The sequence below is a fragment of the Cebidichthys violaceus genome, unplaced genomic scaffold (assembly GCF_023349555.1).
Source record: "Cebidichthys violaceus isolate CVI_PGR_0920_01 unplaced genomic scaffold, fCebVio1.0.p SCAF_17, whole genome shotgun sequence".
Classification (NCBI taxonomy): domain Eukaryota; kingdom Metazoa; phylum Chordata; class Actinopteri; order Perciformes; family Stichaeidae; genus Cebidichthys; species Cebidichthys violaceus.
Window position 1 is genome coordinate 5,232,586 of NW_027176340.1, and position 21,859 is coordinate 5,254,444.

A 21,859-nucleotide genomic window follows, 5' to 3' on the forward strand; every position below is an offset into this window, starting at 1 on the left:
ATTATTATCTATGTCATGTGATTTAAAAAAAGCTAAAATCCAGTATTTTTCTGAAAGAAATTAAAAATAAAGTTATCAAAGCCAAACAATGCCCTCCAACGTCTTAAGAAAAACCAAAGGACGCATTTTGAAAAGTTTCCCTTTCACATCTTCATGGATGACATCTTTTTTTTGTGTGTGTGTGTGTGTGTGTGTGTGTGTGTGTGTGTGTGTTTTTTATGAGCTGTCACCTGCTGTCCTGCAAGGGACTCTGTTCCAGATGGGTTGCACACGGTTGCACATCCTGCTTTGTCTCTTCTGAATGGGGGCTTGAAGTGTCAGACTGTACATAGAGGGCTGTAGGCATGTGATCGTATACCCCAGAGGCCTTTTAGTTCACGTTAAGTCTCTTTGCGATTGAGATGTCTCACAATTTTGCTTTTCAGTGCTCTCACTGGATTAGCGTGGAAAGTGACGGACGCATGGGGGCAGAGGTGATGTTTTTCTCACCTCTTTGTATTATAATGTATGTACGGTTCGCTGGATCAAAGATGAATTAAGTGCTACTTCTATCTTGGAAGTTTTATAGAAGCAGAATGTTAAAATCAGGCCTTTTTTATTTCAGCATGTTTGTGTGGAGAAAGTAGCTATGGGTCTTTCTTTCATAACATTATTTTATTTTTTTTTAACTAAATAGCTGCAATGCAGACTGTGAGTCGATCCTAACCATTCATTAATTGTATTTGTGGCATAAAATGTATTTTTCACTGTTTTGTAATCATTCTATGTTAATCAAAAAAAAAATGTGTTATTGTCGCCATATTCTCCTTTTATTCATTTTGCAGGAAAACTAAACTTCTTCCAGACGTTATGGTCACTTGCAGACCATATCAGATCACAAATAATAAAAAACAATTATGTAAGGATGAGGAACCTTTTTACTTACAGACATCCTCCATATCATTTTATGTTTGAGTTGATGTAAAACCAGCCTGATAAGTAACAAAGAGACATTCTTTTATTGGTACTGTACTTTGTATCGACATCCGACGCTTTGTTTATTTATTAATTGAACGGCTGTAACGTCCACAACCCTAAAAACACAGTGTGCTCCCTGTAGCCTACACCACACCACCGTCACACTAACCAGCCGACCAAAGCAAAGTGTACAGTAACATGACAAAGATGGACATCAAGCTATGAATTCTACTAACTCTGGTAGTGTTAGTGCATGCCCACCGCCACCATACGCGTTTAGTTTGACGACATTTACCGGATTTTTCAAAATTCTTGCAAACTACGAGACATTACATTAAGCGTATGTTGGAGCGGGTGAAATTCAAACGACATCCAGTTGGTAAAACTGTAGCGAGCGTCTCTAATGAATGTAGTTCGATTGGAGGCATCCTCTAAAGAGCTTACAGATAAAAAGCTGAGTAAAACAAGTGTAGCTGTTTAAATCCAGGGATATATGGTGTGCTGTTATTGGAGACCTTGGTATATTTTGCTTTAATAAACGGGTTCTTACATGACCAACTTACAGTATGTGTGACCTAGATGTATGTAAATTAGGTCCAGGTGGATGTGAATGTTTCATACTAAAAAGGGTTTTATAGGATTGTTTTTTTATCAGTGTGGCAATGGGATTAAACGGTTGTCTCAACTGTCGTGTCAACATACAGTTTTAGGTGTTCCTAGACATACCTCTTTGCTGTTGTCATTATTTCTTATATTTAATTTCATAAACATGACGGGGATAAACGGTGCAGCAATACTTGTGGCCATATTTTCGGTGAAATCCACTGTATTGGATTCTGGTGTTTGTGTTTCATTTGCATCACAGGAAGCGTCCTGTTGGGTTCATTTTAAGCGTCTGCTTTAATTGAATTACTTTTCTCTTAGATGTTATTTTTGTTTAAACTATTGATACAATGTATTCACGTGGGTCTGGGGAAGATTGTTTCAAAATTATGAATGTACTCGATTGATATTGCGGGGAACTTAAATAAAATGGTGGATTGGATAGAAACCAACAATAATTCGTTTCTTTTTTTCCACTCAATAAAAACTCAAAAAAAGATTTAAGAGTAGGCTGATCAGAAAGTTGTTTTTTGTTAATATAATATACTTAATGCTCTGATTACAACCATTAGTAAAAGTGATATACATAAAGTGTATTATTATTATTATTAAGTTGTACAGTCATTGCTGTAGTCAGTGATTTATACAGTAGTAGTTTATTAGTGTTACTGTAATCAATATAGTCTCTTGGTCATCAGAAGACCATTTTGTATTGCAGATGTGTAACAGCCAAAGATTTTCAGTTATATTTGTCGAATATTAGTAAGAAACTGATTTCCATAATCAACCATCTAGTTTATTAAACATGAATGACTTTATTTAAACTGGTAACTATTGGTATTGGTAATTAAAAAATGAAAGACCTTGTGTTTCTCTTCACACTATTTTCAATAGTTTCATCAACTGCTTTCACACCTGAATCTGACCTTTTTACTTCCACTTGGAAATCAAGAAGATTTTGACAGATTATGAAAAATGCAGAAACTTGGTTGCAGTAATATTTATGATATTTAGAGTAGTAGAGGCACGTTTTGTTACTCTTAGAGCACCAACTTTTTGTTTTTCTCCCAGCAGACATTTGAACTCAAGGAAAAGCACAGATGTTACAAACAACAGGATCGAAGGCTCTGAGCTATTGTGAGTGACAGTGAGCCAACAAGTAGAATAACTGAAATCAAAGAAGCTGAATGGAATCGAGCCATCATCTATGTTATTATTTACACCTGTGTACATGTCTGCTGTGAAAAAGACCTATTTAGCATATTTTGACGTAGGTTTTAATTTGTCTGCGACCTCTAGAGATCCTCCTCTCACAGATTTCAAACATGGCTCAAGTGTCATTCTTCTTTTAACCATTCAAAAGCAATTTGTTGTGATAATAAATATGTGATGAAACACAATACATATAAAACAGGATATTTATTTCATAATGTAAAGCATGTTTTTAAAATGTATGAAACTTTTCATCCAATTTAAAGACAGTAACCCAATTAAAAACCACATATTTTCATTCTGAACACATTAAAAGATTCTGTTCCCAAACAAACATATATAGAGAATGGCACAAACAATGGCCCTTACTTAATCTACCTAACACGTTCAAGAGTTAAACCCTCTGGTTTAATGTTTCTGATTGTATCTCTTCACAGTTAGTCAGGAGGAGCAGCAATAAAGGAGAAGGCCACAGTATCAGTAGTTTTCATGCTGGAGAATCTGAGCTCACAAACTTCACACTAGCTAGGCGGCATCATAAATGAATTTGATTGTCTCGATCTCCTCCTTCCTCTCTTTCATGTTCATCCCTCCACCTCGAGGAACACGATTCTTTTGGCCACGTCCTCCTCGCTGTATTTCTCCAGCAGCTGCTGTCGGACCGCCGGATCAGCTGAGAACAGAAGACCGTCGTCGCAGCGATTCCAAACCGGTCCTGAAACGGAGGAGGGATTCAACAGATGATGGAGAGCAGCAGAGAAGTCTCCGCTGGTCTTCAACAGGGCTTTGGTCACACTGACCAAGTCCTGAAACAAAGATAGTTCGGGGAGATTAGACACACCAAACAGAATACAACCAAGAACAAAGAGCGTATCTCGGGTGCATCTGCTGCCCCACAGTCCTCACCTGGTTAGTCTGCTTCATCAGCTCTTTGATTCGCTGCTTGTCCTCTTCCAACCGGACCTGGGTCAGTGACAGTGCGGCGTCTTTGCTCACTGTTGGCTGTGGATTGGACGGAGCCGCTGGATTATCACCCACGATGGACTCAGAGTCCTCCTGAGATTCACTGTCAAATATGAACAGGTGGACCTTGGAGGCTGCGTCGACGGCCTCGTTGGCCGCAGGTTCAGGGCCGCCCGTCTTTGGTGGGCAGCTGCTGGTGGAGGCCTCGGCCTCTTGCGTGTCCTCCTGGAGGCTGGGTGCATGGTCAGGGTTGGCCGGCGTGGAAACAACATCTGCAGCTGAGTCTGAAGTTGGGAGTGGAGGCTCTGTTGATGTGGGTTCTATCGTGGCCGTTTCAGCTTGGTTTTGGAGATCTGGAGATCCTCCATCTTCATCAGACTTAGAGATGGGGGACATAAAAGTTGAAATATTAAAAGTTGTTGAAGCAAAAGATTATAGCTACTAGAGCTGAAATAATTTGTTGATGAATCTGAAACCTTTTGACAAGCAATTATATATTAATTTAGCATATTCTCTGTTGTCTTACCTCACTTCCATCTTCAAACTCCTTTGTAGCCATCTCTAGAATCCCCAACTTTCTCTTTTCTTTCTTCTTCTCTCCTTTCTGTGGCACTGAATTAGACTCTGTACCTGCAAAACAGTGACGGAGGTAGAAAGAAGAGAAGAGAGGTGGTTTAACATTTAACTCATCATGCCTTCTGTGTGTTTTCTGCCCCACTCTGACGTCGGCACAACAAACCTGTTTGTGCCGTTTCAGGGACGGCAGCTTGTCGCCTCTCCTCCTGTTGACTTTCTGCCACACTCTCTCCTCTGGCTCTCTTGGCAGGCGGCGGCGGGGCTACCGTTGTGTCCCTTTGAAGAGTGGACTTAGCGACCGATTTCGTTTTCTTTGCGGACTGAGGAGATGATGACGGTGATGCTGTTCGCCCTGGAGAAGCTGTCGATGATCTGAGTTTTTTGCCGTACGGTTCAGGCAATGAAGACAACTCGAGCACAAGCTGCCTCCGCGTCACTCGACGCTGTGGTTGCTCCAGCTTGTGGGAGGCTTTCTGCTTCTCTTTGGGCTTTTTCTGAGATGAGGCGTCAGGCGGGGACTTGGGCTCAGCTGGAGGAGAATCCTCTGGCACACTTTTATTTTGTGGGGAAATGATTGTTTGTGATTCTTCCGTTTCTGGTTCTGCACTCTCAGCTGAAGCGGGCTGGGCATCTGTCTGTGGGTCCAAACAAGGTCCCTCCGGTTGGGGGGAGTTAGATGTTTCAGCTTCTATAGTCTCCACCTGTGTGCTTTCAGCTGGTTGTTTATCTGTCTGTGGGTCCGCGTGTTGCACTTCCTCTTGGGGAGCGATGGGTGTTTGAGCTTCTACAACTTCTGTTTCTGTGCTTTCAGGTGGTATGGACTGGACAACTATCTGTGGAGACACCAACTCTGTCGTGTTCAGTTCTGCCCCTTTGACTATATTATTAAATCACAGTTCAATACTTTCACAGTGGTGATTGTTGCAGGCGGTGAGTTCTGGTTGCTACCTGTGTGAGGTCTGTTTCCATCGACTGTGGCTGAGGAGAAGCACAATCTTCTGCACTGGAGGTTGTTTGAACATCTGTCTCTTGGTTTCCTTCTACCTAGGAGCAGACAGAGGAGAAACGTCATGTCTTCATGTCTTTAAAAGACTGGAAGTATTCTAAAGATGAATTTTCTATATCGATAGAAAGTATGTGAATAAGTCTGTTGGATTATACTGTATGTGTGAACATGGTTGCCATCTTATGTAGGAAACAAATTAATTTATTTTGTTTGGTGCCACCCAGTGGTAGTACCATAAAATACACTTGATTGACATGATCTTGCATGACTAATATGGTGATTTACTTTTTTACTGTATAGATTTTTTTTTATATCTCGACAGCCAACATCTGAAACACAACCTGGATTACCTGCATAAGGTGTCATGTCTAGTGAAGGCTAAAGAACATTAAGTCACTGCTAATAGCTCCACTGTTTCCCTTGTATTACTTGGACATACTGATCGTTGGTTACCTGTGAGAACTTGCACTAAAAAAAGGTGTCTCATATTTTGTAAACAGGCATTTACAAACATCACGGGGACATAATATAATAAAATAAATATGGTGTAGCAAAAATATGGTAAACAAATAAACAAACACCTCTCCTGCCAACAAAAACCTGACTATTATAAGCTTCACAAATGTTGGATTATTGCAGGATTGTAGTTTGGAATAAGTTGAAGGAGACTGTTGTACAGTTGCACTATAATCTGTGCCTCTCAACAGAGAAATATAGGACAAAATACCTTTCAGGTAAGTTACCTTGGTCTCGCCCTCTGTTGCCTCGGTGTCTTCCTCTGCTGTCGCCACCTCCACAACCTCCGACTGTCTCTTTGCCAGTTGCACTCTGTAACGGTATTTCATCGACTGCCAGCTGTGACTGGTCACGCGCTGCTTCTCCATCTCTTGCCAAAGAAGGTTTCCCCCAACCCGCTTCTTGTGCTCGCTGACATAAGTCAAAATGGCAGCATCATCTTCAGCGGTGTAGGCAACCCTGCCTTATCATAATGAAAGAAAGCATAGACATCAGTAGATTTAAACAGAGTGACATTGATTCCCAATGAAATAATACATTGTACAGCTAATTTATTAAAAAGGTAGGTCTTTGCATCATACCTACTAAGAGTCCAGTTGAGATCTGTTTGTTATTGTCGAGTCTAGCAGACTGGTTCGGGACCACTTCAGGATTTAACCTGTAGTCCTCTAAATTCAGCTGTTCATCCTTCTCAATACAGTCAAGAATGTACTGGGTGGACACAAACCTGAGAAAACAGCCACTTCATTACCGTGCTCTGAATATTCTTCATTTTGCTAAATCAAATTATCTGTCTGATCACATACATCTACACGGCAATGTTTCAGCTCACTATGCCAAAAATGTAAAAATGCTTCATCATTAAACAGGAGGGAAAATAAACGTGGTTTCATTTGATCAACTCAATAGGCTAGACAGCATTTCCCCCTGACATCCACACTTTCTAATGGTGTCCCAGTCCAGTAATTACCAGTGAGCACTAGTTTCAGGGATAGAGCCTCTTTCCTCCGGTTCCATCAGCAGGATTGCCCCTGGCTGCTGCACATTGCACAACACCCCCGCCCCGGCTGTGATGAGCGGCTGGAGCTTGCGTTTGACAGGACCCGGTCGCAGGAAGAAAGACATGGGTTCACCGTCCACGGTCATGAACAGAACCGGGGAGATGTCGGGTTTGACCACATCCTGCTGTTTGGACGTCATGGTCAAAGTGTCTCACCTGGTGGAAGAGAGGGAGTTATAGAGAAGACCGCATCAAATATTAAAGGTGGTGTTATGTTATAATGTAACTAACGTTGTGAGCGCAAACATTTAAGTACCATCAGAACCTGTAAATCAAGCAAAAACAACCTTGCATATGGCATTCAAATATAACATCTCATGCTGTAGTTCTAGTTCTGACAAGAGCTGTTTTATTCTGTAGGCTACATGGCTCAAACTGTGTATTATTGATTAGTGGATTAATCGGAGTAATCAACAGCTACATTTGAAGTGAGGATTTCCTTGTCTTTGTTTTAGCACATTGCATATGTTGTGGTTTTAGGCCTGTTACGTTGGGTTTTCTCTATTTCGGTTTTAAATACAAAACGGTTTGAAGATCAATTGAAAGGATACAGTGAACCATTTTCAACACTATTGCTTTATCGTGAATCAGTAACGTTGCTCCAGAACACTTAGTTTCCCCTTCACCAGTTACAACTCTTCATTGTATTTACCCATTTATTAGTGGATACAGCTAAACGTAATGCAGTCTAATGCAACAGCACTGCATCCATGAAGGCTATGAAGGTCGGTTTTTGTTGAACTGAGGATGACGTTTGTGACGCTTTTTAATGTCATTACATGACACACACTTGTACTAACGATCACTAATAAACCGAAAACGTATTGGTGAACATTGTCAACACGACCGAGAGCCACACAGATGCAATAACCCGAATTAAAATGACATAATCGGACGTTGAAAGTAGCCAACTGTCGTCTCCAGCTACGTGTTCCTCGACAACTCTCATGTAACTTTAACAGCCGGGGAAAGGTTAAATCCGGTTAGCAAGATTAGCTTCGACGTAGCCCATTTAAGTTTGGAGAGAGTTGCAGCCTAATTATAACATTATGTGATTAACGTTGCATACAACTTAAACACTGCTTACAGTAGATATTGAACCATAAAATGACCATGTAGCGTTCTTGGATGTACAAAGAATCGCGTTGGTTTGTTTACGTCCTCAGTGATCTCTCCTGACAGTTCCCGCCGCGACGAATATACAAAACACAGCCTACTTCCGGGTTTTCTTCTTCGTCGGCGGAGTGCACGCAGTGCTTCTTCTTCTTCTTCTTTTAAGTTTTATGGCTGATCCAGTGAAAGGTGCATTTCCGCCACCTACTGTATTGGAGTGTGGACCAGAGTATCTATCCCCTTATAAAAAAGCAAAACAAAACGAATAAAATAAAACAAACAAAACAAATAGAATAAAAAAAGGAGTTATATAATTTCGGTGACTTAAATTATTTTACTCAATCCTGTTTCTTTCACGTATTGTAGTACATATCCTGCCCCCAAGGTTAATGCGTCTCCTAGATTTAGCTCCTCAACTCTCAGCTTCCTCTTCAAACTGTCTCGTTCGAGTGTGAATTTCTGGCAATGACAAATGACCTGGTCTACAGATTCTGGTATTTGGCAGTGTTCACATAGTCCTGTTGGATGTTTATTTACGCAGTTAGTGTCACATTAACTGTTTGTATCCACAATCTACCGAATTTTAATTCTATCAAAAACATACAATGCATTTCCTCAACAATTACTACATTACTAGATGCAGAAGCACAAGTTCCTTAATTGTCCCGTTGCTTTTCAGACTTATTTGACATTTCTGTGAAACCAATTTTACCCTATTTGTTTAAGCCTGTGTGGTAAAGATATGGATACACAGGTCAGCACTTCACAGGGACCCTGCAATAGGACTCTAGAGCACTAACTGTATAGACAGTTAGGGTGAAAGAGATGTGTGTTTTCAGAATACCTGAACTGAAAACAGGCACATACCCTCCCGAAGAGGAGGAGAGGAACCAGAGTTTAAAATTCTATAAAGTAATCATTTTAATTCAAAGTTTAGGCAGAACCTGGACCCTGAATTCAGCTGACATTGATTTGATTTTTTACACTTCAAAATCAAAAATCTCTTCTGTGAAAACGGCATATTGCTTTGAATGATTAATCTGAAATGCTGAAAGTGGCTTTTCCTCTAAATTGCTATACCTCCTCTGGGCTGAAGAACGTGCATATATCAAAGTCTTGGACATTTAAATAGATGTGTGTTGTGTGTGATAATATTGGATGGCCCTCCTCTTTTGGAAAAGTATTTGTCAAATGAATTGTTAAAATGTGGCTTACAACTGGGCTGAAAATATTAGAATTTGTTTTTCCTGTTCAGAATACAATGTGTAACTTCCCTATAATGTAAGCAACACGTTTAGTTGCTGTACAGGGTCAGGACCACACAAAGTCAGAGTGATGTTATGTTCAGAGATCAGTGGACTGCCAACAACCCAACTGAGCTTCCTTCAGGAGAGAAAAATGATGTCTCCACAATCAAACACATAAACACTGACAGTCCAATGGGAGATATTATTCCTGTTCAGTTGATTGCCCCCCTGAGGCAGCTGAGTGTGAAATGCATGATGGATGACTGCTGCTCTGATTACAGCACCTCATTATGAAAACCATAGCGGTCAGAGAAAATTAGACCTGATGTCCTTTATTAGTAGGGAATAAGCAAAAAAAAAATGACATCCACACATATTTTGTATTGTTTTTGGATGTTCTGAAGCTTTCTCATACACAAGCAGCACTGATTGATGGGCACGGTTAACCAAAACACTGATTCTCACAAGACCAGAAAGCAATAACTCCATTTTATCTCCAAATTTTGTTGCACAAAGTATTCACATGCAGAAAACAAAGAAAACAGAACATTTTGGACACTTCTTCTGCTACATCTTGCTGCAAAGTGAATGTTGTTAAGTTTTCTTGATACTACTTTGTGTTAAAGGAACTATAAAGCCACGGTGTTGTAAAACACTTTTTGTTTGGTTTTGTGGTTGTTTTGTTATCTGCATAAGGGTTCTCAATATGATATTCAGATTATATCAAATATCTATTATCTATGTAGACATATAGTGGAGTAATGTCTGGGCAGAGAATGAAGTCTCTCTCCATCTGTGTGTGTCGTTATCACAGCTCGTCTGTGCTTTGTTAACTGCTGGATCGGCAAGTGCCTTTTAATGCATGTTAGTGCACTTAAACGAGCCCCACAGATTAGCTCACCGCTGCTGCTCCTGCACTCATATTGCAGCCACAGCTGGCATACCGCCACCATGTTGAGAGCCGTGTGGAGGCTTCAAATTTAGCACCTTTACATTTTTTTTTGTCTGTAAACTAAAAGAGCTTCTGGTATTTTAATGGAATATTTTGATTTTATCCTATCCAAATCTCTCTGAAAGGCAAAAAAGCGAATCAACATTTCCTATCACAATTACTCACTTTGAGGAACCCAGAGATCAGCTTTAACTTATTTTTATTTTTCGTTCAGCTCAGGAACAAAGGAAGGAATTGGGCTGGCCTGTGTACTGTATCACTTCACCGACCTTGCCTCCCTCACAGTCCTGACAGCTACATTATTGTTATTGGCCACCGTTGTTCCTCTCTCTCTCTCTTCGACTCAACCAGCTGAAACAATACAACAGCCACCAAGGTGCTGCAACTCCTCCAAGTCAATGTATGTTTGTGGACAATCTGTAAATATTGATGTGTAAATATTCACTCCTGCAAGCTGATTGTGATCCATCCTCAACCTGAACCTCTGCCTTGAACTGATCAACTCCTCAACCGTCATCACACCTCAGGACTGTGTTTTCATCTCAGACAGAGGATGTGAGACAAGGTCACCACAGCGTAACACAGTGTGGTTTGGTTTGGCTCAGGCAGAGGAAAATGTCCCTGCTGTGAGGTTCAGTGGTTGTGTCTCTCCTGTAGAGGGAGATGTTGCACTACTTTACAAACCACCAGGACCGTCTAGCAAACAAAGTATTACTGAGTCCAGAACAATGGATCGATTTTCTTACTGTATCCCAAATAAAGTGTAATCGTAATCCGATCTGCTAAAGAGTGTGCAGTCAAGGTTTGCAGAATGAGCATTTTGGAAACAGACTTCATAACTGATGCTTTTGGAGTCAGATCAAGACTCCAGTTGCAGTGTGTTTTCAGCCTTGTGTTTGGCACGTTGTGATCCTCCCTTTTGACGTGCTGCTTTGGTGAAACCAGGCTAAAGGGACCCGGTTCACTCTAAAACCGGGTCTGGAAGGCTTCAGTTTCATTATAGCCATTTAGAGCAACATTGCTACTGACGATAACTAGACAAACTAAAACAAAAAGAAACAAAACAGATCACGCTCTGTCCCTCTTTACTCTAAATCTTGGGAGTGAACTGATGAATCTTTAGTCAACGTTTACCCGTCTTGTCAGCTACTGCCACACTCTTTCTGAAGAAACACATTTTAGCCATTCTTCCCAGATTGAAACTTTGGGCAAGTCCATTACATTTCTGCATAGTTGGGAAAGTACATAAGACCAGAAAGGGCGTAAGACTCCTCCAGAGAGTGATAGACAGGCATTAATCTGAGCACAAAAATAGAATACCAGTTAGAGCTGAGTTTGTCTGAAAAAATGCTTGACATTTTGATGAACAGAGATAATCTTGTGCAGGCAGCATTTTTCTTTTTCCTTTCAAGAGTTAGATGTGAAGATTGATGCAACTCTCACGTTTGTCTTATAATATGAGTCTGGAGACAGTAGACGGTTAGCCTAGTTTCGCGTAAAGACTGGAAACAGGGGAAAACAGCTAACTTTGCTCTGTCCCAAAGCAAAAATCGGCATCTCTTAAGCTCACAAAGTAACATGTTTCATCTTGATATGTTAGCAAAAACCAAAGGGTGTAGGTGGGTTTAGTTACCTTATGAAATGCCTGATATACAGTTGGACGTTTTCAAATAGAAATTGTTTGTTCGGGGTCTTTTAATGATCTTTTCAATATTTGCAGAACTGTTATTCTCACCCATAAAACAAGCTACATGACACCCTCCCTGGAGGAGCCACAGTGAAAGCAGATTTTTCTGCACTTGTGTCGTACACAATGACATGACATGTCATCTCTTTTAACCCTCCTTCACCATCACCTGATTTTTACAGACATAACGATTTAAAATGTGTTAAAATGTTGTGGTCTCAGCAGGCGCGTCTGTTCACATATGAAGAATTACTGAGAGACTAAAAATAAAAAAAAAACACTTTCACTTGACGGAACAAATCAGGAATGATGTGCAGCACGTTCACCAGCAATCACCTCATTTGAGTCATATAACAGAAGAGCTTGAACCCGGTGACATTGCAACACTTGTCATTAACCTTTCCATTCAAGTATCAATTCATTTAGAGTGAATCACTTGGAAAAAAGCCACCTGACAAAGGTAATGTGACCTGCCAGTTACACACAATGTCTGACAAATGTTGATGGGCGGAAAATACGCGGTGGCAATCACAAGACGTAACAAAAGCATTTCTACACAGAGGAAAATGTTTGTCATTTTTACACCTACTCAAATGTGTTGCGTACGATTGAATCACCCATAAATCCAATCCAGTGAATTGGCACTGTTATATAATCTCAATTAAAAGTACATTTAAAATCTTTAAGTGTAGTTTTGATTGAACGCTTAAAGAAGAGGTGTGTAAAATGTGGTGGATTGATGCAAGCTTTGCACAGAGCTCTTACGTGTTGAAATTGTAAAATTCCCACTTCCTGTATTTTACGTATTTATGAAAATGTACTTTATACCATAGGCACTATTATTATTGTAGGATTAGAGAAAGAAAGAAGACACTTTTTGAATTTTTTTTTCTTTATAGTTTTATAAACGCAACAAGTATCCCAGAATGAAACCAGATAATCTACATCCTCTCTTCTAAGTCTGAAATGTTTCCCTCTAGAGTTCACAAGAACATAAAGTGCCATCATACGCATTTTTGAGGTGTTTTCTATATAAACACCCGATTAAACACAACTATTTCCTGAGAGCTATATTCGTCTTACAGTGGCAGGTGTATCGCTTCAGAAACAAGGCTTGTTCAAGGACCCACACACACACACACACACACACACACACACACACACATGTATCAGGTATCACACCCTGGTGGGAGTAAAATTCCTTTCTGATACTAAAACAAAAGAGGCCAAAAAAGCGAAGCTGCTGTTTCTTAAGGAACTCAAACAAAAACAAAACTTCCTTGTGTAAATCATAGTCGCTATCTTTGGACTTGGCTCTGTGCGGACGGACAACTGCAGAAATATACTTTATGAAAATTACTTGGCAGATTAGCTCAGGAATCTTGGCAGGGCTTGGTCTGCAGAGACCGGCCGTAACAAAGTGAGGATATGCTGACTCGACTTAAAGAACATATTTAATTACCATCATCATCAACCATCCAAGGGGACCATCCGGGTCAGAGCCAGAAATCCCCCCCCATCATCTGCCAACTCAAAGACTTATTTTTAGGGGCCATCTTCTCCTTAATCTGCTTCAGTCTCACGGCCTCCGTGTCTCATAATTTCTCCTTTTTACAGCTCACACATATTCCTGTTATTCCTCATCAAATCTTATAGCTACCATTGATTTTGTTTGTCCTCACAACCTGAGAATTAGACCCCATGAGATACATGACAATAATGACACCTCCTTGCTGCCCTGAGACGTCTTTTAGACTCTTTCAACATTTCAAGACAATTAAATTTTTCACATATTGTAATATCAGATCACACGTTTCACATTAATCCAATGAGGAGCAGACGTAGGTATGATGTGGCTTGTGAAAGTAAAGGTAAGATAAATTTGATTGTTTATCTTTAACTCATTTGTGCCCACGCCTGAATTTTGATATTTTGGGGGGGAAGTGTCTCCTGAGCTTGACTAAGCACAAATCTGAAGAAATGTTCAAAATTGGTCCAAACGTTGAACAGGCTGAAGTTGTGGATTGGAGATTGTTAATGATAAAAGTGTGACTTTCTTCATGTGATTTTAAAATTTGGGTTGTTAACTGCTCGCTCAATTGTATGTCCGCATTGGATTTTTAGACTTTAGACCAATTCAGAACAAATGTCACATTTTTCCTTATCATACATAGTCCTTTGGGCACAAATGGACAACCTGATGTAAGTATGTTTTAATATAGAAGGAACACTGATGATAGTGGCTATAATCAATATTTCTTGTTTTAACAATGTGACAAATGACGACATGTACTGTGAAAAGCTTCTAGTGCTGAACAGCTGACTCTTCAGTTCTCCTATGTGGAGCGCTTTAGTGTCCATCAGCTTGTTGTTTTGTGGCCCCAACTTCAACCGGGTTGGTTCACTGTCGCTGCTCTTATTGTGTCGTTTTCGTCAACAACAGGCAGCCGCTTGTACTGCATAATCAGTTCTGTCAAGTTTAAAGACATATTTTATTTATAGATAACTTTAGTATATATATATATATATAAAGTTATGTATGTGTTGTTTAGAGCCAACATTAAGAAACCAACAAGCTTGGTCCTTATAGAATTACGTGTTTTTTAAACTAAGGATTGTATTTCTTGGACAAAGGCAGAGGTCAGAAAATGTGAGGCTCATCTCTGTTTCTGGACCAAAAGCAGCAGCTTTCTTGAAGTTTAACATAGAATGAGAAACCACTAAATGAAGCTCCATAAGATATATTTGAACATAAAGAAGCAAACAAACAAGGGACCATATGTTACAACAGTTCTACAGATATCTGATATTCTTTTGATTGACACATATGCAGAACATCACAATCTTACTATGCCCTTTTTAATCAGGTTTAGGGTGAATCATATATGATTTAAGCACATATTATCTAGGTGTTTTCAATGTGTCTTAAAAGTTCTACTTATTAATAATCTAATTTACATTGATAATACAATTTTTAGAGCTTGATTCTAATGGTGGATTTTATAGAGTGTATATTTCTCATATTAAGGCAAGCATCTACTATGAGTTTATGTACTCAAAAGACTTGTAACTTGGCAAAAAGTCAGATATCAGGAAGGCTTTGTGTCAATGAACCTGTGTTTTGGTGACCTGATGTCTCAGTGAGCTACATTGTGATGTCCTGCGTTTGACTCTGACCTGGCTGTTGTTTGTTTTCTCCTCTATATCCTATTTCTTTTCAGGGTTAACTGTAAATGGATCCGTATAAAAAAAAAAAAAAGGAACAAACTCTTAAAAAATAAAACCACCTCGCCGCTTGCTAATCAAACGTCTATCCATAGACTTTGGTTTTCTGGCACAGTTCGGCAGAGTTCAGATGTTGCAATCGCTCCATCAGGGTGTGTGTGTGTGTGTGTGTGTGTGTTTGGTAAGAGGCACTAAGGACAGCTGATGTAATGACTGCAAAACAGATTTCTAGAGTGTGGGTGGCTGGAATGCTTTCAAGAAAGAAATTATTAGGAAATGTTTCTTGATGATACATAGCAAGTCCGCTCGGATGACTTGAAGCAAGACGCAGATTTCAAATAAAAAGTTAGAAAATATTTTATTTACAACAACCCCCTCTGGTATTAACCCAACCTCTTTGTCTGTAGACGCCCCCCCCCCCCACTTCACTTTGCATGAATACAAAATCATTTTATAGCAAAAAATTGAACTCAACCACTTTTTAAAAATTTCAAATAAAACAAGGCAGAAACGTGTGTTTGGCAGACAATTTCATCCATACAAAAATAATACATATGAATATATATTACACATTATACATGTGTAATATATCTTTTTTTTGGAGGGCATTTATTCCACAGAAAAAAATTAGTCAAACAGCAATCCTTAAAGGCACAGTATGGCGTATACGGGTTCACCGTCATGGTAATGTGCCTTATGTTGGCTTCACACTTTCTCACAGTTTCTGCATGTGGCCAAGATTGAAATACGTCACAGGCAATAATCAGATTTCTGTCTTTGGATAAAGCTGATTGAAAAGAGATAGCACCTTCACCCTGATGCCAAAACAGAACATGACATGTGTATTGTTTTGCGTGTGCGTTCACAGAGGTATTGAAGCACGTACACACTGCTGCTGCCTATGACGGTTGTAACGCAACATTTAGATAAGCTGCACATGAACAACGCATACGCTACTGTGTAACACGTGGTGTAAAAATATTCACAGTGGTTTCTCCTGAAGGCACTTGAAGCAGGCTGTGTTGAGCACTCGCCATTTTTTACTCTTCGGCTTGCCAAAAAAGAAAGTCCCGACTCTTTCAGTTAGTCACAGACGCTCGTCCTGATCGGTGGTAGTTTCGTATTTAAGTTGGCAGCCCACTAATTCACAAAGTGTCCAGGATCAGCGGTGGCTAAATGACTGTGCTGCAAGTTATTCACATGCTGCAGTCTAGACAAGATGGAACACTCAGATTCAGCCTTTCTGTCCTTGATTTCTCATTTTCTGTTCTTCCTCATCTCTTTCTCAATTTCAGTCAGCCTGTCTGGTTACCTCCCTTTATTTCAACACACCAGCAGCACAAAGTACTTTATCATTATGATTTCACAAGTCATGGTTTTAATAATACAATCTCTTTATTCTCTCTTTCATTCCACTTTCTCTACTTGTCCTTTTCTCCTGCTGAATTCTAATACAAGTCCTTCATGATCTCCTGCAGCAGCGGGTGTAAGCACATGTCCACCTCCGTCTTCTTCAGCAGCTGGATGAGGTGGACGTGGTCGGTGACGATCTGACGCAGGTCGGTCATTTTCTGGAGCAGCTTGGCGAACAGCTGCAGACAGTCTGGGTGGTTTAGCTTAAGCTGCAGCTCCAGCGAATGGAGCACCGTCTCCTGAAGCTGCTCGATGGGCTTCACGTTCAGCAGGCCTGGGCGGTCTGGACGGGTGACAGAGACAGGGAGGATAAATCAGTGACATTTCTTGGGACACATTAGGTATCTATTAGGTCATCATATCTGTTGGCTGAAAAGCTCTTAATTTAGCTGTCCCTTATTACCCGACAAAGCTGTAGCATTATTGACAAAAGCCTTCTTATCTTTATTTCAAGCTTTAATCTTAGTTGTTTGTGTTAATAATTGACTTAAATGCCTGATGTTTCATCCTCATAAAGGTTCAAGGCCAGAATTTTATCAAGTGGTCACACGCTAACCAGCAATATTAGACAACGTAGTTTGGGTTTCTGAGTGAGGTTGGTTTGGTTTGCTGTTCAGCCATCAACAGTTACGATTTTAAACAATCTAATTTTGATTTAATTCCCATTAAGTTAATAGAGGAATGAATAGAGGAATGACAGTACAAACACCTGTAGCTCTTGCATGTCAATCATCAATAACAGTGGAAAACCGAGAACAGACAAAGTAAAAATCGTGCTGTTTCTTGCTGCCACATGAAGCCTCCCTGCAAACTGACAATTGGGTCAAAGCCGGCCACAGACAGTGTGTATAATGCAGTGGGTTCCTAACTTAGATTGTAAACAGCAGACAGATTACAACACTTAACATTCACAGAAAACTAAATTGTCCTGATGCCACGTTGTCTGCCAGAAATGATTTGTGATTGTAACTACACAATCATGAAATAACTTTACGTTATTGCTGACAGTAACTTGTTTCAAATAATAATACATATACTATTCTGCAACACAAGGCTGAGTGTCCATAAAGCGTTTTTATAGCTTCATCCACAGTAAAGACACCAACACTCTTATTTTGAAGCATGGTGCGCTCTGAAAAAAAAAATCCGGGTGCAGTGCTTTTTTCTTCATCTCATAAGTTCTCTCCTCAACGGGAACAATTGAAAAAAGACGCTGGCTGGTAAGGACTTTGAAAAGAAATGTTAGTCATTTTGTGAAACACTATTTGCTCTCGTCAGCAGAAGGTTGATCCCACATCTGTCTGTCCAGTATGAAAGATGTAACATTAAGACTTAGTATATAAAGACTCTAAAGCTAATACGTAACCTAAGCTAGCTCTCTCCTGGCTGCAGCTTCGATTAAGACTAGGCTACTATGATCTACATATTCTGTGGGGAAAAGGAAAAGACTCTCACCCCCGCTGAGGATAATGACAGCCAGAAACAGTGCCATGTCTATGTCGTCCAGCTCCAGCGTGTTGAATTTGACTGAGAACTCAAACTTTGGTTCCATCATTTGACTGAAAGGTTTCCTGAGGCTCTTGAGGAACTCCCGCGTCATGAAGATCTGTCCGTAGGAGATCAGGGTCCCGTCTTTGTTCATCAGAGGCGCCATCATGATGATTAGGACCTCGATCACACCGTATTTCAGCAAAGTCACCTGGTAAAAGGGTTGACATGAAGAGCCGAGGCTGATTAGATCTTCAGGAACGACAGCTGATTAGATCTTCAGGAACGATAGCTAGTTTTATAGTTTTATAGTGACGCTCACTGCCTCCGGCTCTCACCTGATCATTGAGATCCAGATCGACGAATCCTGGGATACTCTTGGCGAACTCTGTCACTTCTCTCACTGCCTCGGCCGAACGTGATTGACAGCTGTGGAAGAAACGCAGCTCCAAAGCGTCCGATGGAGCCTGTCCGCTGATGCTCATTCCCATTCCCAAAAAGCCATAGTCTGACCCCTGGTGACCTCCTATGATTCCTGAATTCGGATGAGATGTGCACAGAAAGAATGGAAGTCCCCGATGAGGCGGTTCAGTTGCAGGATTACAAGAAAAACTAGACCAATGTTTTATATGTCTTCAGTGCAAAGAGCAGCCAGAGTTTTAAATTCAACAAGGAAGGTGACATTGTAGGATGATTATCGGGTCATATTGATTGATAAACACACAAAGATAGGAAAGGAAACGACACAATAACAAACGTAAAACATCTCCACATCATGACAAAGATAATTTTGCATCTCTAACCTCCAAGTCCTGCTGTTAGGGTGGATGAGTGCTGCTGTTGCTCCTGGATGGGCTGCTTACAATTAATAAACTGCTCTCCTTCCATTAGAGACTTCATGTCATGGATGACAAAAGGCTGCAGGTTGAGAAGAAAAAAAATGGAAGAAGAGAGATTTGTAGGAAGAAAAAAAGAAAAGGGAAAAAGAAAGAAAAAAGAAAGCGTGTTAGCTCCTCGTAGGTCTTCTGAGGACCAGTGAGCTGCAGATGTAATCATTTATCCTGCGTATGCGCTTTGGTCATGGCTTATTCATCAGACCTGCAAGGGCAAACACTGCAATTCTCATATGTCTGATGGACAAAGTAAATACATCTTCGCTTCAGGCTGCGGCAGACAAAAACAACATTAACAGGTAAATGAAGCATAACTAAGTTAAAGTCGCACTTACTGGTAAAACACTGGCAAAGACATGCAGCGGCCTGAATGATGAATGGTGCCATTCATATACTTAAATCTTCCTTTTCCATAGCAGTGGAATGAATAATAAGACGACCTACAAAGCAGTACAGCCAACAATACTCACAAAACGTTTTGAAATGAATAATCATTTCTCATGTGAGTGAATGAAATAGACGTTTATACTCGGCCTGTGCAGTCAGTTTACTGTTTACTGAGTTTGTATGGAAGTTAAGGGCTGTACATTTTTAATTAAAATCATTTAAAACAGTTTTGAAAGAAGAAATAGCACACACATTCTTTTATAAATGCAAACTTTAATTCACAAGCTTTAAAATGCATCTTTGCTCCGTTCAATACACCTTTTGGTGCAACAGACTTACTTGGTGAACAGTTGTCGGAGTTGTCTAATGTTAGCAAACTGTTAGCTAAAGCTAACTTTAGCAAAGAACAAAGTGTTCTCTGTTAAACTAATTTAGTAACAAATGTGTCTTCCTTCACCTCTGATGGTGCGTCTGGAGCGATGGTGGAGTAAAACTTTGATTGCATCAACTCATATCAAGGCCCCACGTGTTAAACTACGTAAATATTCTACGAAAGACAAAAATCATCGACTCCCAATTTGTTTCAGGAGGTTCGCTGTGGTTTAGTAAGTAACCCAAGACTTCCTCCAACCAACAGATAATGCAGAGCCATTTGTCTGCTATCGCTGTGATGAACAGTCATAACAATCAGAAGAAAGGGGGGCGGAGCAGCCTTGAACTTATCTAAATTTGCAGAGAGAGGCAACAGAAAAGGGAAATAAAAGACTCCGCTCGTAAAGTTGGTCCACAGTTGTAGAGCCAATAATAATAACAACCACAGTAGTAATCATTAGAAGTAGTACTTAGCTGTGCATTTTGGATAATTTGTAACTTAATTCTTATAATTCACTGTACACTATTCACACCAATTAAATGTAAATATATATTTTAAGTGCCTGATCCATGTGTTTGGGTGTAACTGTCAAAAGCTATCAAAAGCTACTGGCCATTTAATTCAATTAATGACAATTTACTTGTTTAATTAAATTGGCTTAGTCGCTCAGATCAAGCTGTTTTTCAGTAATATTAAAAAAGATTTATTCCCACCAGACTTTTGATAAGGTTTAACTGATGATTACTTGATCACAGTTGCTTTAACAAAGAGTTATGAAAACATTTTGATAATTGCAAAGGAAGATGATACTTTGATTTTTTTATTTGTTGGCCTCATCGACCTTTTATAAAAGTATCAGTTATTTTGAGCTCAAACATGAGACTGAAGTCAACACCAGAAACACACTGTTTATCATTATTAAATATTTACTTTTCTTCTTTTGTCTGCCAACTTGTAATTCAGTGGATGTGGATTTCCTGATTAAGTCGCTTTTGAATTCTGAGATTCAATATCTCAAATCTTACGTACAAAAACACAAAAATAGATGATATCTCACATGTTCAACGGCCAACGTATTTCCCGACAGTCCACTTGTATAAATGACCAAATGTCTTAATAAATGAGTTTGACTCGTTGAGTAGGAATGTTGAAGCCTTTACTTTATATATCCTGTTTCATAGCTTGAGCTGTGTAATCTGAGGTGTTAACAGCCGAGACACGTAAAAAACAGTAAATCCACTTTTCCTGTTCGAGCACAAATAATAGCCTGAAAAGACCTCATCTGAACTACGCTGAGCGCGGCAAAAAACACATGCAGTGAGTTGGAAAGTTTGAACTACATTAAGTTGAAAGCTTCTAAACTCTTCAAGCTTGTATTGTTTACCATTATTTTCCAGATAAACTGATTTCATTTCAAACTCAAGGCTGCACATGGGAGAAATTGTGGTAATTATGTGATATGATGCATGTGTAACTCAAGATACATTCAAGAAGACCAAGTGTTTAGGTTGCTTGTGATATTTCCCAGAGTGGGATTGATAAAAAAAAAACAACTACTGACCTATATTTGACAATTGGTCCATAATATTCCGACTGAAAACGTCTTTCACTGTACTGTGTTATCCAGGAGACAATTTAATAATAGCTCTTTTGCACATAGAGAGCACTCCCCCACCATTATAAGCACAACTACATAGAGGTAAAGTAGAACTATGCAGTGCTGCTTACCACGTTGTCTCCGGTCTTCCCAGAGAGGATGGCCCTGGCCTTGACCTTGGTGAGGGGGAAGTATTTCAGATAGGCCTCGTACAGATGCCGGGCCAGAGCCCTCAGATCGGCCGCCTCCGGGTGCATGTGCACCACGTCCGACGAGAACTCAGCCAGCAGTTTCTCCTTCTCCGCCTGGGGCATTCGGCCAAAACGAATAGCTGGGAAAGAAAACAAGACAGACACAAGCACGCATTAGCGCACGAATAGACACAGGTTGGCACACGGGCAGATACAGTATGTGAGCGAAACGGTATGCAGGAATAACAGATAAACACACATTTGTACGTGACATGAACACGACAGTGTTTACAATTCAAGGTAAACAACAAACCCTCAGTGTAACTTCCTCCTGTCAAATTATCCAAAACAACAAGTTATCCAAAACAAAGTGACGACTAACTATCAGTGTACATTTTAC

At 40.0% G+C, this 21,859-nt stretch overlaps 3 protein-coding genes across 9 annotated transcripts in view; 1 reads left to right on the forward strand and 2 right to left on the reverse strand.

Moving 5' to 3' along the window:
- The window catches only part of iffo2b (intermediate filament family orphan 2b), a 26,092-nt gene extending 24,074 nt beyond the window's left edge, over positions 1 to 2,018 (forward strand). For all 5 annotated transcript variants that reach the window (XM_068712291.1, XM_068712294.1, XM_068712292.1 and 2 more), the window contains exon 8: positions 1 to 2,018. This exon is cut by the window's left edge and continues 1,238 nt beyond it. The gene's annotated coding sequence lies outside the window, so the exon portion shown is untranslated.
- Positions 2,019 to 2,702: 684 nt separating this feature from the next.
- On the reverse strand, positions 2,703 to 8,083 carry terf2ip (telomeric repeat binding factor 2, interacting protein). Of its 3 annotated transcripts, none has more exons than XM_068712298.1 (9): positions 7,981 to 8,083; positions 6,804 to 7,049; positions 6,415 to 6,560; positions 6,061 to 6,296; positions 5,260 to 5,355; positions 4,475 to 5,144; positions 4,262 to 4,365; positions 3,679 to 4,113; positions 2,703 to 3,487 (listed from the first exon to the last, which is right to left on the reverse strand). In XM_068712298.1, exons 2-9 carry the CDS (start codon positions 7,031 to 7,033, stop codon positions 3,308 to 3,310), a joined length of 2,097 nt encoding a protein of 698 aa, XP_068568399.1. In that variant the 5' UTR covers positions 7,034 to 7,049; positions 7,981 to 8,083; the 3' UTR covers positions 2,703 to 3,307. The 3 variants fall into 3 exon arrangements, with proteins under 3 accessions (XP_068568399.1, XP_068568398.1, XP_068568397.1); XM_068712297.1 differs by having other exon boundaries at positions 2,704 to 3,578; positions 8,006 to 8,081; XM_068712296.1 differs by having other exon boundaries at positions 2,705 to 3,578.
- Positions 8,084 to 15,458: 7,375 nt separating this feature from the next.
- Positions 15,459 to 21,859, reverse strand: part of pparg (peroxisome proliferator-activated receptor gamma) — a 28,113-nt gene continuing 21,712 nt past the window's right edge. Inside the window, exons 5-9 of the mRNA XM_068712300.1 lie at positions 21,400 to 21,599; positions 18,822 to 18,936; positions 18,357 to 18,553; positions 17,986 to 18,229; positions 15,459 to 16,813 (exon numbers count right to left, since the gene is read on the reverse strand). Of these exons, the coding sequence (XP_068568401.1) occupies positions 16,566 to 16,813; positions 17,986 to 18,229; positions 18,357 to 18,553; positions 18,822 to 18,936; positions 21,400 to 21,599 (1,004 nt within the window). The 3' untranslated portion in view covers positions 15,459 to 16,565. The remainder of the gene's footprint in view (positions 16,814 to 17,985; positions 18,230 to 18,356; positions 18,554 to 18,821; positions 18,937 to 21,399; positions 21,600 to 21,859) is intronic.